Source organism: Lepisosteus platostomus, chromosome 7 (genome assembly GCF_059453375.1).
Source record: "Lepisosteus platostomus isolate fLepPlt1 chromosome 7, fLepPlt1.hap1, whole genome shotgun sequence".
Lineage (NCBI taxonomy): Eukaryota > Metazoa > Chordata > Actinopteri > Semionotiformes > Lepisosteidae > Lepisosteus > Lepisosteus platostomus.
Window position 1 is genome coordinate 42,179,955 of NC_142617.1, and position 15,583 is coordinate 42,195,537.

At 42.1% G+C, this 15,583-nt stretch overlaps 1 protein-coding gene across 4 annotated transcripts in view; it reads right to left on the reverse strand.

Annotated features, from left to right (window-relative positions):
• Positions 1-15,583, reverse strand: part of mdfi (MyoD family inhibitor) — a 40,296-nt gene that overhangs the window by 12,809 nt on the left and 11,904 nt on the right. For 3 of the 4 annotated variants that reach the window (XM_088640500.1, XM_088640498.1, XM_088640499.1), the window contains exon 3: positions 5,848-5,994. The exons of the other annotated variant lie outside the window; for it this stretch is intronic. In XM_088640500.1, coding sequence (XP_088496626.1) covers positions 5,848-5,994 — 147 coding nt within the window. The remainder of the gene's footprint in view (positions 1-5,847; positions 5,995-15,583) is intronic. 4 annotated transcript variants of the gene reach the window in all.

Sequence of the window (15,583 nt, forward strand, 5' to 3'; positions counted from 1 at the left end):
TGCTTTTAAATGAGAGGACTGCAGCTCTGGACGTGCCTGGGCAATAGAATAACCCTTAATCCCCATCAAGCCTCATTTCAATGACAATCTGGAGTGATGAAAACTCTAATCAGAGAATTTCAGACTAGTGATTCAAGGATGGGTTTTTAAGAAGTTTATTTCCCTTGACAGGCTCCTTCTGAAGTGTGATAATTAATGAATGAAAGATGTCAGGAACGAAGCTTAAGGCCCCGGCGAAGATTGAATAAATGTTCTCTTAAATATCAAGTGGAACGAGAAAAAAAAAGAAGCATTCCTTTGGAGTGATTGGGAGCGGGTCAGTGGATAAATGCAGACGTTTTTCACTCCAGGGAATTTAAATCCTGCTGAGACTATTGTTAAGTGAAAAATCATAACCTTCAGGAAGCTGCTTACGGGCTCGGCTGTAGTGGCTTACAGTCTGGTCTGGGGCTGGAGTTTGCAGGCAGCACCTCCACATATTAAACGCGCTGGGCAAAACGTGCTGGAAGTTGCTCTATAGGAAAGCAGGGTAAATAGAAAATGCATGACAAAGGAAAAGAGGTTAAAATACGGAGCAGCCGAACAGAGGAGGTATGTTAGCGCAAAGGGGCCTCCAAGGTACTTAAAATGCTTAGGAGGCTTTCTGTCGCTGAGCTTCCATCAACTCTGCTGCTCTTTGTCACTCCTCCAGCCCAGTGATTCCCTATTGCTTAGCCTGGTGCAGCACACGGGTTGCCAATCAGGCAAAGTGTTTTGGTTCCGCAAAGTATCGAAGTTTCCAGCAGCCTCTGCAGAGACCCGTCGATGGGGCTTACAGCGTCGTCCGATCATCCAAAAAGGCAGAGGGACACAGGTGCTGAACCGGCGGCGTTTTGTTTTGCAAACTTGCCATTGGAAGAGGCAGAAATCGCAGAGAGGATGCGGCACTCCATTTTTTTTTAAACGATTGACCTTTACAAAAGTTTAATATAAAACGGAAATATAATTAGGCTTAGACTGTGGCAGCTCTGTTGTGTGTTTGCGGGGAGGAGACTGTAGCAGACCAGTGGCAAATTAAAGCTGCTCTGTGCCAGAATCATGCAGAATTTTACACAGACATATTATTCCTTAAATTTCCTTTACAGTGATCCAGCTTTTTGTGCTTTTCCATTTACACCTTCAGACATTATGTTGCCCAGCTGAAGACCAGATCAGACTTTACACACTGTACAGACTTGAGCTAGTATATTGTTTAGTATATTAGAGCTGTTTTTCAGTAGTATATAAGAGCAGCCTTACAAAGGCTCTAAACTTAAGAGAAAGCTTGTGGGTTCACATCCCAGGTAGAGCACAGGAGCACTGCGACTGAACCCTTCAGCAAGGTAATGTAATCAGATTGCTTCTCTAAAATATCTGGCTGTATAAACAGGCACAAATGTAAGTTGCTTGTTTTCTTATTCAGTATTAATTCTATTCAGTATTCAAAATAATCAGTCTAATAATATTAAATGACCTATCATTTGAACCAATTTTGCAACTAAGGTTTTAAGGATGGGGAGTGTTTAAGTGTGACATTCAGTATAAATCTCAAAAGACTTTGTGTTGTACACCTGTCTCAGCTGCTCCTAGCATCCTTTATCGAGTCAATTAACACTTCTGAAAAAGAATACGCTGAAAGGACAGCTTAATGCTTTTCAATCATCAAGGTCTATAAAACTAAATATGCAAATTAAACAATTGGACATAACAGGTAATTTAATACTGTGGCCTTAGAAAAAAACTATCAATACTATGAATTTCCATTATCTTGAGTGAAACACCAGCCATGATGACTAAAACATGTGAGTAAGCCGACAGTTTTTCTGGTAGAGAACAACCGTAACTCCTGAAATATCAGACAATACTATTTAACCGTTTTAACTTCTAAGGAAGGTAAAAATTGTATTTTCTGTTAAAACTTGCTAGATGAAAAACGTGAGCGACAGACGTCACGTCATGCTCGGAGAGGCCCAGTGTCTTTCTGAGCTGTGCCCAGACAGCCTATCAGGCCTCCCGTTTCCAAAAACGCGTAACAGGCTGATGTCATTATATTGCACTAGAGCATCTGGGCTTGGAATGTGTTCACAGCTTCCATTTTATTACGATGCATCTCATAAACCAATAATTCCTCTCTCTTAATAATCTCCGACACTCTCCAATTCAAAGGAACAATGCGGCCACAGCCTTTTAAGATTCAAAGGATCTATTAAAAAACAAAGCTCCTCATAAACACAGATGATGCAATTCTGTTTGCGTGATTTTATAGCCTTGACACAACAGAGGGCTCTCTATCAGCCAGTTTCCCCAGAAGATGATGTCAGTGATGCCAAGTTTTCACAGCTCTGACATGAGCACACCGTGTTCACTGTATTGCGTACTCCTCAAGGCGTTTCCAGCACAAACCAGACTTTCACAAGTCCAGAACCAGCATCCCATCTCCACTACGTGTCCAAACCAGGCACATTGACCACATGCTTGTCTAAACTGCTGGATTCTTTCTCAATAAGACAATTGCCCAAATTCATAAAGCAATGCCCATGCCATGCAGCTAATTTAGGACAACATTGTGTATACAGCACAATTAATTACCTTGCAAGATGTTTTCTGTCTACTGACTTTTTTATTTTTCTATTACTCTACTAGGAAATGTGCCTCCTTAATAAAAAAGGTAATTACTCCCCTCTACCAGAACAGAACTAGTTATAGGTTGGAAACATTTTTTTTGTTCAATACGAGGCACGTTAAAATGTTCCATTAGATACCATCAAATTATTAAGATTATGAAATGTTTTACTGAAGTGAATCATTTCAGTTCAATGAATCGTTTGAGTTCCAATGAATTTCATAAAGGTAATGAACAAAAAAAATGATGTACAGTATAAAAGTGTCAGTCGTTATGCCTTTTTTAAATAATGGGGTCTTCAGAGTTTCATCGTCACTCCACACATCACCAAGACTAAGGCACTAAGATGCTGTAGGTGATGTGCTGGGACAGTTGAGGAAATAGAACAAGGAGAGATGCTCACAAAGGGATATGATTTGTCACCCGTGAGGCAAGCTTACAAAAGACACGGCAGAGAGATAGTTATATATACCCAGCGCAGACACCAAAGAGCCAAAATAAAAACTCATCCATCAGGGGAATAATTACAGTACCTGAGTGATTTCTTCAGTGTAAGAGATGACAGTGTAGCTCTGAGTCCCTTCTGAAGGTAAGATCTGCGACAGACCCCTCTCTGGGCACAGAGCACCCTGCTGAGGCTCAGAGCAGAGCGCACTTGGACGGCATCTCAGACTTCCCTGGCTCTCTGTCGTAACCACTAGACCAAATTGCCTCATTAAATATCAGCTTTAAGAGCTGTTTGGTTTGTAGTGAACTGTGGACTAGTATTTTAAACCCCAAAAATCAGTGAGAATAAACTGAAATTGATAGCAGGATTTTATTAATTATTTTGGACGTGGGCTGATTATAGGTTGGGTTGGCAGGAATAATTTTTTCCGATTTTTTTTCTTAAATTGGGCCTTGGCTTTTCCTCTGGCTACATGAGGTGTGACTCTAGGCTGGGGGGGGGCTCATAATCTCTCATCTCAAATGGGGCTCTGAATTTTTTCACACCTTTGAAAGACGGAGGAAATGGCAGCTACTCACACATCCTATGAATCTAATAAGCCGGTCGTAATTAGGGTTACAACACTTGGGACTTGTAAAAACTCCGGAGCCTGCGATGTGTCAGCAGACAAGCCATGACTGTGGTATCTAGCATTACTTCAGCACCACATGCTGCTGAATTACATCACCCAGCAGCTGGTCACTGTTTCAAAACTGAATGAGCAGCAAGAATGCACTGCAGGTTATGCAAACGCCATGGCACTGTACAGCTCTAGAATCACATATGAGGAAGACCACAGACTGGAAGAAAGAAGAGACTTTCAGTGACTTTCAAAGCAGAAGGAGAGCAATCTACACTTCTTTGATTGCTTTTTTTCTTTCTCTCCTGCATATTCCTTTGTTCAACTTTTTAATTCAAGTCTGTGTTGTCATCTCTTCTTCAATCCTTATAAAACACAAGAAAGGAACACATCAGGCTCTTCTGGTTGCATAATAGCTAAATGATCATAAATTGTAAGCTACCTGCTTGTTAAAGGAGCTTGGTCTTAACCACCATTAAGCCATTTTTCATCTCTCTAACCCTTTAGGATTTCATATACTATATTTGGATCAAATCTCCATTTAGTCTCCTCTGTTCTAGACTAAAGAGATTTAACTCCTTTAATCTGTCGGTGTACAACAAGCCTCTAAGGATTGTTGGTCTTGTATTTCTATGGGTGATGACTACAGACCGACTACAAAATTGTAAATGATGTCTTATAAGTACATCGCAAAACTTGAACATTATTGTCCTCCGATTTAAATTCCACTTCTACTCTACACACTGAAACATTCAGTCTGCTTTTCTAATGCTTCCCCACATTGTACTGAGGACATAGAAGAACCTACATCTACACCGAGATCCTTTTCTCGAACGGCTTCCTGCAGCTGAAAGGCACCCGCCTGACATGTACTGTACAGCATGTGATCCCACTTCCCGCATGAATCACATTGTAGCTGTCAGCATTAAGTGCCAGAACAGCAAGCAACAACACCTTCTGAAAATACCCCTCACGGCTGGCTTCCTGGACATAGAGAAACATTCTGCACAAAGAAAGCAAGTTCTCTGAAAATCCGAGGGTGTGCGCTGAGGAAGTCGATTAGTGTTGTGCAAAGGCTCAAGATAATTTCTCTCTGGAGAAATCTTCTTTTATGTGAATCTAATTAGCTTCACCCTACTGATGCCCTTTGTCATTTTTTATTCCCCACACAGGCTGTTTCTACTGGAACAGAACATCTGAATTGGAGGAAGAGAAGTGTGGCAAAGAAGGAACTAGATAAAACTGAAGTGCAGCTGCTTCTTTAAGGCTCACGGGACAGATAGCTGCAAACACTTGGGAGATAAAGCTTGGAGCTCTTTCACAGGACCACCCACAGAGCTGTGTTTACCAAGTTTTGTCTAAAATATCTTCAGTAGCACTCCTACTGAAAACCCCCTAAATACACGGGAACAGGAGAAAGGAACTCAGCCCACAACAGTCCTCGCTCACCTGCTGTTAACATGCTTTTTCATAAGGCATTCGGAATAATTCAAATGTGTTTTCGTTCCTTTGGTCAACTTTATTCGCTTCACTAAGTTAAGACAAGCCGCGTTTTATTAGTGATACGCATGAGGAATAAGTCTGTTTTCTGGAGCTTGTCCAGAGAGTTTCACCCCATTATAATGCATGCAATTTCCAAAGTTCTCCCTAATTTATAACAGCCTGCTGGCTAGCAGTTCTTTCTGTAATTCTCGTGTACAAGTTCCCAGGCTTCGGATCTTTGCTTCCCCACACTTCTGCAGGGATCTGTGCTGTGTGGACTGTGCTTTTAAACGGGGATGGCAGAGGATGCTCAAGGCTGCCAGCGAGAATGTCCTGTCCTGACCCAGTTCGGCACACGGGTGTGTCTGGCCAGGGTCACACCAAGGATGACTCAGAGGTGGAGCTGGGAAAAGAGCCCAGTATCTCCAGGCTCTTAGTCATCCTGTCCTGCTTTAACAAAGATACCAGTTATGAGGTTTAAGAGATTATTTTTTAACTCGCGTAGCTGCTGCAGATAGCAGACGTCCTAGTGCACTGAAAACGTATTTCTTATTCTAGACCTGGGGCGAGTTCTGAAGTGGTTCTGTTCTCCCTGTTACTTTCACAACATGGATCGTTGAGAAACCGATGTGCTGCAGATCCATCTTTCCCACTCACATGTTATGCTCTTGCTTGGCATTGAAGAGTCCATCTTGAGAGGGGTTCTGTCGTCGTTCGTGTTCCTCTCAATCCCATGGGGTACAGGAGGTTCCCTCGGCGTTGCTTCAGCATGGGATTGCTCGCAGTTTTCAAATGCCTCTTCTTCTGCAGGGCAACAGCAGTAAAAATGTTGAAGCGAAAAGAATGAGCAGCACAAACCCCTTTCAAAAAAATTTATAAACAGAAGAACAGTGGTTCTTAGATTTTAATTTAGACAACTAATTAATCTACTGTACACCACGTCACCTCACTTGCTGTATTAAATTCCACGTTGTTATTCTGCTGTATTCTTTTTGGTATTCTCAATTAGGAAGATCCTGCAAATTGGACTAAACAGACTGTTGTCCGTTTAATGTAGTGCTCTGTTCAGAGGCACCAAACAACTCCACATCTGGTGGGTAAAACAAAATAATTGGCGATTCAAAAGGTATACAAGAAAGAATGCCATATTACACCATGATAAATGTTTCAGAGGCATGTTTAAAATATCACAGCACAGCATTTCCATGGTCTAGTGCAGCAAAGTACGGAACACTATGGTAAAAAAAAAAACTGTAAATCTGTGACAAAAGCGGAAAGATATCATGGAAGTAAATTTACATGTCGGGGCTGAATCATTCTGGATAAATATCTCCCTCAAGTGTGCTGGGAAAGAACACGGAGACATCACTGACATACTAATACTGCAGCTCCACCCCAGCCAAAAGCTGCTCTTTACCTGCATGGGTTCAAAAACACTGCAAACCAAAAACCTCGACAGAAACCCCGAACCTTCTAACCTAAAACCTAAAAAGAAAACCTGCTTGTGCAGAAAAGAACTGTCAGCAGCAGTCATCTTTCTTTCTCTGTTCTTCTGAAAGAGAGTGAAGGTACAGCACGGGCACAAAAGGGGGCTGATCTCTTGTTCTGTATCTACTGAGAACAGGCAGCTGGACTGGGGTGGCCAGGAGTGTGGTCTTCATCTCAGCACTACAGAAACACAAGCGCTCTGTGTGTTTTACACATCCCTTCTGGAGTCAAACAGGCCCATTATACGCTGGTAATTACAAGAACTTTCAGTCCTTCCTCAGACTGCCATGCCTGTACTTCAAAGTGCCAGGTTTTGACCTCAGAGAGGGGCACAGCGCTCAAGTTTCAGCAGCATGAAATGAAACACAGCTGCAGTTTATTTTCTGTCTTATAAACAAAAAACATCTAATGTGAAATGCTTCTCCGGGACCTGGTGAGGAAAGGAGTCCTGAGGAAGGAGAGAAAAGGCTAGCCCCTGTTTTGCTTCTTCATTACCTTTGAATTTCATATTGCTAAAGGATGTTGAGGCTGACTACCTGCCTGCTGTCAGAAGACTATAGGTGTGAGTCAGCCTGGCAGATGAGCTGGACAGAGGCTCAGTCACAATGTGGATGCCGATAACCAAAACACCCTTCCCACCCATGTAATTACCAAATTAAGTAATTTTGCACCCTGAATAATTTTCTTGGGTGACGCAGTAGTTAGGATTAATGCCTCGCAGCGCTGAGGCCCTGGATTCAGTTCCGGACCTGGGGTGCCATCTGTATGGAGTTTGAAAGTTCTCCTCATGATCGCGTAGATTTCCTCTGGTTTCCCCCTACAGTCTAAAATCATGCTGATAGGTTAATTTGCTTCTGGGAAAACTGGCCCTGGTGTGAGTGCGCATGTGTGCCCTGCGATAAACTGGTGTTCCAGCCTTACGCCTCTTGCTTGCTGGGATAGACTCCAGCTCCCCCGTGACCCTGAATTGGATGAAGCAGATAGAAAATGGATAGTTGGATAATTTTCTTCATGGCTACAAAAGGAGTTTTTCCCCGTCGCTGACTGTCTGCGGAACCCTCCCTCGCTCCTCCGCATCACTGTGGCAGAAGGAGAGCGAGGACAGTCCATCTGTCTCGCCTGCAGGAACGACTTCCAGGTTTCACCTCCGACCTACGCCAGTCTTTCAAGTGCCATTTGAGCCATTTTAAGAGGGCTGTAAACAGTGTCTCCACTGCAGACACTGATGCTGTAATGAAGGCACACTACTACTCCAGCACACTGTCCCAGCATTTACTGCACATCTGGTGCCAGCGTCAGTGCAACAGGCATCAAGACTACAGAGCCCAGGATTCAAGGCTGGAATGGATTAGCCAGTAGGAAGCCAAAAATGGCCTGAAAGGCAACTTCTACTTTTTTTTTTACATGGTAGAATCACCCACTGGATTTGTGTGGAGTCTGCATGTTCCCCTTTGTTCGCCTGGGTTTCCATTGGGTGCTCTAGTTTCTTCCCACAGTCCAAAGACACACTGGGAGGTTAACTGGAATCTGTGGAAACTGGCCCTCGTGTGAGTGTGTGCGTGTTTCTGTCTGTGTCCTAAGACGTGGCCCTCCAGTCCTAAGCTCCAGTACGTGTACGAACACAACCACGAGAACCACTGGAGCCACTGGAGTTCGCACCAGGTGTGGGTCTTGCTGGCCCAGCAAGTCACTGGTCTTCCCAGTAGCTGGAAAATCCTGGGGGCCGAGCCCTAGCCGTGTTTTGCCAAATGGTGAGCCAGCGTCATGGCTGGCTAGCAGTTCTTTCTGTAATTCTCGTGTACAAGTTTGCAGGCAGATCAGGAAATGCAGTGAACGCTGACAGATACAAGCTGTTTACACATCATCTGTCACAAAATGAGGTTAATTTACTTTGAAGGACTGAGCTGTGGACTCAGGGCTGTAAATCTCTATGACTTCACACGGCCCTAACATTTTCTTGGTAACCTCCGTTACTTAATTGTGCCAATTAACAGCCTGCTGTCTACCAAACCAGCTGAACTTGAGTAGCTGGTCAGGGCCATTACGTGTACCTTTCTTTGAAAGGAAAAACCAAAAAACGCTTTCTTTTTGCTCTACTGCGAATTGCTGCACAGGACTTTTCAGGGCTTGGTTTGCCAGACAAACTAGCTCTCTTTAAGTATCCATTTCATGCCATTTCTTTAGTGGATTCCCCGAGTCTGTAGACTATATGACATTTTTGGCTGGGACTGTTACAAAAGAGATTCCAGAGAAGGTATCATGCCCCAACATCACATAGACCTCCAGCAAACGCAGACCAGACCCTGACAAGATATTTATCAAGAAATGCATAATAGCACATCACAGAGGCGTGCTTGGTATGGTCTTTGATCCGTCATCATACGGCTGTTGCTGTACCTGTCTTCTCAGATGGGGCTTTGTTCAGGACAAGATTGTCTCGGGATTTGTGTCCCTCCTCTAGTCAGTAAACAGGATTAACAGAGAATGTAAGTATTTCCTCTCTTCGGGTTTCTTCTTCAACATATGGAGCTCATTTGAAAAGGGAGCGTTTCACATGCTGTTTTCATTATGTCAATCAAAACGATTAAATCAGATATGAAAATTGCTTGAACTGGGTTGTTGTTTTTATTTCAATTTTTAAAAAACGGTCTGAATTAAAAAACTGGATTTAGACCCTGCAGAGGTTAGGGGTGGTGGGTTTAGACCTGTCAGATGGTACTTATTCGAATAAGGAGATGTTAGGATGAGAAAATGCCAGGATGGTGGCAATTAAATCATGCAATGTTTCTTTTCGGGAGGGGGCTGGGTGTTCACTTGCCCATTTGCTCTGTGGTTCCTCCAAACTTCAAATTTAATACAGATGTGACTATGCTTGTGTTCCCTTCGCAGTGTGTATTTCTTTTTTGCTGTTGTTGTATTTCACCCACATTGGGAACCAGAATCTGTAACAACTGTCGAAAAACATCCCTGGAGTTTCGGAGTAATGCAACAGCATTTAGCAAAAACAACTCCACACTATGCAATTAAATTACAATAAAATGGGAATCATCATCTCTCCACCTCAACCATCTCTACGCACAGACACTCAGACTAGAAAACAGCAAGAAGGAATTACATTTGCTGTCAGATCACCTGCCTTCATTCAATATCAAACCATGTACTGCCAGACAGTCCTTCAAGTGGCAACCGGGTGAGATTTCAGAATCAATTAGTGGCTAGCAGCCAAACGAGGAAGATGGACCAAATGCCCTCCTCTCATCTGCAAGACGTTCTACATTTGCGTACCTCTCCCTGCCCTGTGTGAGGCTCTGGAGAGCTGTCTCAAGGTACAGGTTGCCTGGGTATTTATGGGCTGCAGGTGTGCTCATAAATACCCAGGCAACAAGGCACTGATCAAGAAAGCCACAGCTACATACCTTAAATAAACTGTTTCACTATTGTTTAAAAAAAGGTGATGATCTACTCTAAGCATGTCACCTTTGTGAACAGTCAAGGTACAATTCAAGAGAAAAGTGGAACAAGATATGCAATGCTAACAGTGGTTCATTACCAACATCAGGGAAGCACACTGGCAACAATCACAGGTACAAGAACAGTATGGAAAACAGGCTGTAACAATAATTGATCATACGTTTCATATTTTAAATCACACTGTTGTGTTAATGCACAACTTGTTTGTATTGGCGCAAACTACGAAAGTTGCTCTAGATAAAAGCACCTGTCAAACAAACAAGAAGAGTATTGAATGAGGCACATTGACTATAATTGCAGCACATTAAATCCTGCACATGCACATGCATGATGCACACAGCCAGCAAAGACAGTACCGTATTGTTGTATTTTGGAACATATCTGCACATACAGGATGATCAGACCACAAAAACGGCCAGCTCCTGAATGGTCAGTGCTGTGCCAGTACTTCAACCAAGAGGGATACAAAAGAGAGGTCTGGTATCAGGGAAGGGAACTGCAGATCCAGCAGTGTCTCAGTAGCAGATCGGTCTTAACTTAACAAAACTGTTGAATTACTGTGCTTCAGCCAGTTCTGACCAAACCCCAGGAGGCTTTTCAAAGAGGTGGATTGAATTTCAGAGGATTTTCACGTTTTTGGCAGAGTGGCAACTGGGTTTTTCAAGCAAAGGGGGAGGATCCAGTTTCCTGCTAAGATAATATCTTGCCTCTAGCAGCTCATAGCAGCCTTTCTGCATTAGGAAATGCATTCCTGTCACACTGAAAGTGAAGCTACCTTTAAAAGAGGCAGACATTCCTCTCACCAAGCGGTTTTCATAAGAAATCAAAAAAACTGTTCATTTATTTGCACATGGGGGTTTGTCAAGGGCCTTATAAGTTTGAAAAGAAATGATTTATTCTGGGAATTGTCGAACAGTTCTGGCTGTAAAGCAAGTCTTTGGAACTTTGCAATCCTGTTGGGTTAAGACGTACAGTAGGAGTAGCAGCATTACACGCTAGACCAGTGCAGCATTGAGACATTGTCATGTGGTAAAAAGAAAAGGCTGCCTGTGGACAGAGTGAATGAAGATCTACACACCACTGCAGTGGGCTGTCCTGAATAAATCCACATTCTGAGGTTTCTTAGTCCTTCCTAATTGAAAGTAATTTTTAATCAAGAAACAGTTTCAGTGCCGCCTTGAGCTCTCTTGATCCTGCTCTTTTCAATCACTCTAGCCCTGACAAGATCAGCACTATGGACCTGCTGGGCAACGCGTTTAAATCTGAAAACAGGAAGCACATCTTTTCACTGTGAGCTGTGCGAGTCCAGAACGAGCCACCCAGCCATGCTGTCAAAGCCAATGCCCTGGCTTTCTTCAAGATACCTCTTATTAATTAGCTACTAAAAACTAAACGAGCTAGATAAGCTCTATGCCGGTTTGTGACTTGTCTTGTGTTTGCACTTTGACAGCATCACAGTGTATCAAATGGCTTTATGTTATGTAACACAAAATACTTTCCCATGCTGTCTAGAATCTTGCACAGTGCTCTTTCACAATCAGGAGCCATGTCTGCCAGAACTGTGTCTTAGTTTATGTGAGGTAATTTCTTGGATTCAGTTAAAAGAAAAATGCAGTGATTTTCACAAACAGCAGCAGGAGAAAGAGTTAAAAGCTTTTTAAAAATGCATTTGGTGCTATTTAATGTGTTTCATGATTGCATTAGCAGGTCAAGGGAGTAATTGCTGTGTAAATCCCCCAAATATATAAATAAACACAGTCAGGCTTCAGAAGACATCATTTTTTTTGTTAAAGGAACAGACTGATTAAGTGGAGAAAAAAATGCTTGTGATTAAAATCTAATCTAATAATACCAGCTACTGTACCTCTAGAGCAGTAAGAACGTCTAGTATAACAGTAAACAAAAAAAAAACAATAACCAGCCACTGGGTACACACATGAAATCCACTGGAATACTTAAAAGTGCAGCTTCATTTTATCTGTGAAAGTAATATGGTATACTGCACCTAATGAAGATATTAATTAGGAATAAGTTATCATTACAGTACACGTCTGCCACGTCCAGGAGTGCCACTGCAGCATTCCTAAGCCATGGGAGTGCTCAGTCTGGGGGCGAGACGGACGTGCACTTTCGTTCAGTTCCACTGAAGAGGAGCCGCGCTGCAGCTGATGAGATCCATGTGCCTGCTGCAGACGATCATAGGGTAGCAGCCGAGACAGGGGGCAGAGGGCCTCCAACTGTGCTGGAGGTCAGCCGTCTAGTGGCCAGCCCAGCGTTATAACAGTGGGCATGATGGGTAGAGAGCGCGGCGGGCGTCCTGCATTCCCCTGGAGTAAGGGAAGGAGGAGGTGTGGGGGGGGTGGGCGAGGACGGTCAACTCTGACTGTGTAACAGCCCGGGGTGGAGAGCAAGACGGTCTGGGAGAGGGGGGGCAGCAGCGCGACGCCCCCATGTTGGGGCGTGCGGTACCGCTGGAGCGAGTCTGTGTTAGGGACAGGCTGCTGACGCTCCGCTCTCTTCACGCCACTGCTGGGGTGTCACTCAGCTCCCCAGGGCGCATCAATTCCAAACACAGCAAAGTCTGTGATTTCAGGCAAGAAAACGTCAGGTTTGCAGAAGCAGATTAATATTCTTTAAACTGAAACATACAAAGGATAGCTGGGGCACAGAAACTGGAGAAATGCCTGTTTATGCTTATGAGAATGCTTACTAAAATGTAACTTTAAATAAGACATTAAATTTATGAGCTAAGTTGCCTTCCTATTTCTTTGTACACTGAGAGGCATTAAAATCACAACTAAATATTATTGGAACCAATAGTATTGGTTGTGTTTTTAATGCCTCACAGAGGCAAGAAATAAAATGTGTGTGTATTAAGATCAAATTTAAGACTAGGTGAACATCTGGCAACTGATGATTAATGTAGGCAAGTGCTTAGTGTTACACTGAGGTAAAACTATAAACAGGAAATGGGAAACGCTAAGCAAGAAAAGGCTACCTATAAAAAAGGCTGAGGTGGTTATCTTGATATCTACATCTTATAGAAAGTGTAGAGAAAGAAAATAAGCAAACAGAATATTATGAAACTCAGTTAAAGGTATAGAGCTTAAAACAAGGGCCATTATGTTAAAATTGTACAATCCACTAACAGGACCTCATTTACAATAGCATACAATTATGAAGCAAAACAAAGCTGAATGTGTTAACTCTTAAACAGAGAAGCTTAAAATAGGACCTGATCTTGGTTACTAAAATCCTTAAAGGCACTGATAAGGTGGACTACATCATAACAGGAGAACTTCTTAGAGTTGGGTCTACGTCAAACAGTTGTAGGAGTCTGGTACAAGCTGCCCACCAATGTTGTTGAAGCTGAAACCCTGGCTTCTTTCAAGAAACGGCTGGGTGACATCCGTGGGTCAACTGGCTACTAACTACCACATGGACTAGAATGGCCTTCTCTGCTTTTTACCCTTCCTTATACTCATCTGTATTTTTATCTCAACAGAAACATTAATTCCATTACTTGGAAAAACTGAACCGACAGATAATATTTCAGATATACCTCGGTACCAATCGTTGTCTCTACAATGTTAGGAACAGTTGGCACCATTCACACAAACACTTGATATTGATTAAAGGCAGCAGCTTTTCATATGAAGCATGGCTTATTAGAAGGGCTAATTCATCATTCTATATAGGCCCCCCCAATAAATCGAAGTCTTCTTGGATACTTACAAGGCTCCTTTGGGTGTAATTAAAAAATAATAATAATTAAGCACCATCCTAAACCTACTGTACTTTTAACATGTTGATAGATTTGCAACATCTTAACCAAACTCATATGGTTCAAACGACGAGACTAAATGCTCACATTTAATGGAGCCGAAAACTGGAAATGTATTCAAAATAGCTTCAAAGCCCACCTCTGGAATTTCTCCAGATTTGCAGATTTTAGAAATAATATAAGCGCAAGCTCATTACAGCTGAAAGGTCTTGTGTTTTACATTCCTCTGAGCTAAATTTAATTGCTTGGGATTTGAAGCACATTATTTTGTAAAGTTCCTTCCTTAACACATATTTTGAAAAGTCATTTTTTTTCTGTGTTGCTCTGGTTATAGTGAAAGGCAGTCCATAGACAGAAAGTTGAAAAAAAGATACCTTTTTGTCAGGGATTTCTTTTATAGGTGACTGCAGACACATCCCCTCTAAAGGTACACATTTTACTGACTGGAATGGAAAGCATTTAACTAATTCTAATTAAATTTGCTGAGAAACATCCTAGTCAGTTTCCAAGTCTAAAGCAAACTGCAGGAATTTAACTGTATTCAAAAGTTGTTACGAAAATAATTTAAATGCAGAGGCTTTTGTTGAAAAACCTGTCACTCAACTACTGAAATAAGAATTGTTGACAATGTCTAATCAAATTCTCTGAAATTGGACTACAAAGGTATTAAAGGATTTGGAATGCATACTGGAGTCTGCAGTTTGAATAACAAAGTTCATCTTTTGCAAGGTCGGTTTTGAAAGATTGAGAACAGCAAATATGAGGTCCTTCACCACAAAAAGATGGGGTGGAATGGGCTATTTTTTTGAAGAAGGCATTTCTGCTGGTACAATGACTTTCAAATAAACAAGAGAACTGATTGCATCTTCACAGCTGAATTACTTGGAGTGCGCTTTCAGCTTCGACTGATGACAACAAAAGAGATGGATATATAAACAAACACTGTGGAATAAATCCAGCACTAGTCTTTAGCAGTGACTTGACAAACTACACCAGAGGTTCTTGTGTAAAATACATCAGCCCAATGTTGTGCTTAATCCCTAGCTCACAAAATAACATGCTCTGAATATTTAATGATAGGGAGACGAACCAACTGTCATCGCTTTTTGTAGGCTTCTGTGTGCAGTCAAGGTATAACTGTGACTAAGACCACTTGTCTGAGATAGAGAATCATTTTGAAATCCGAGGAAGGCTCAAATACTGATATACAGTACACAACATTAGGATTAAGTGGAATGATTTAATACACAGATTGCGTGATTTACAAAGCTGAAATATTTTGATCTATTAAAAGATTATAATGATACCACAGAACCCTGAAGTTATCTGAAGTCACAGAAAAAAAACTCATCATCCAAACTGGGAATAACTGGAATCTGTTAACTTTGGCAAGAAAATCTAGCTCTAGTATTAGTGCATACATGATATCTTACCTATTTCATAAGATTCACAATCGTAAAAAAGACAAATTACAGTAAATCAATTTGAATGTTTTTGGGCATTGTGCAAAAGAACAGATCAAAGGAGATTACCTTTGTGTGCATGTCCAGTGCAAGTTTTTATTGGGCCATTAAAGTTAGGAGGTCAGGGAAGGTGTTTTTAAAGCTGGGCTTGACAGGAAACTGGGCCAAGCCAGTACATAGCTGTGGA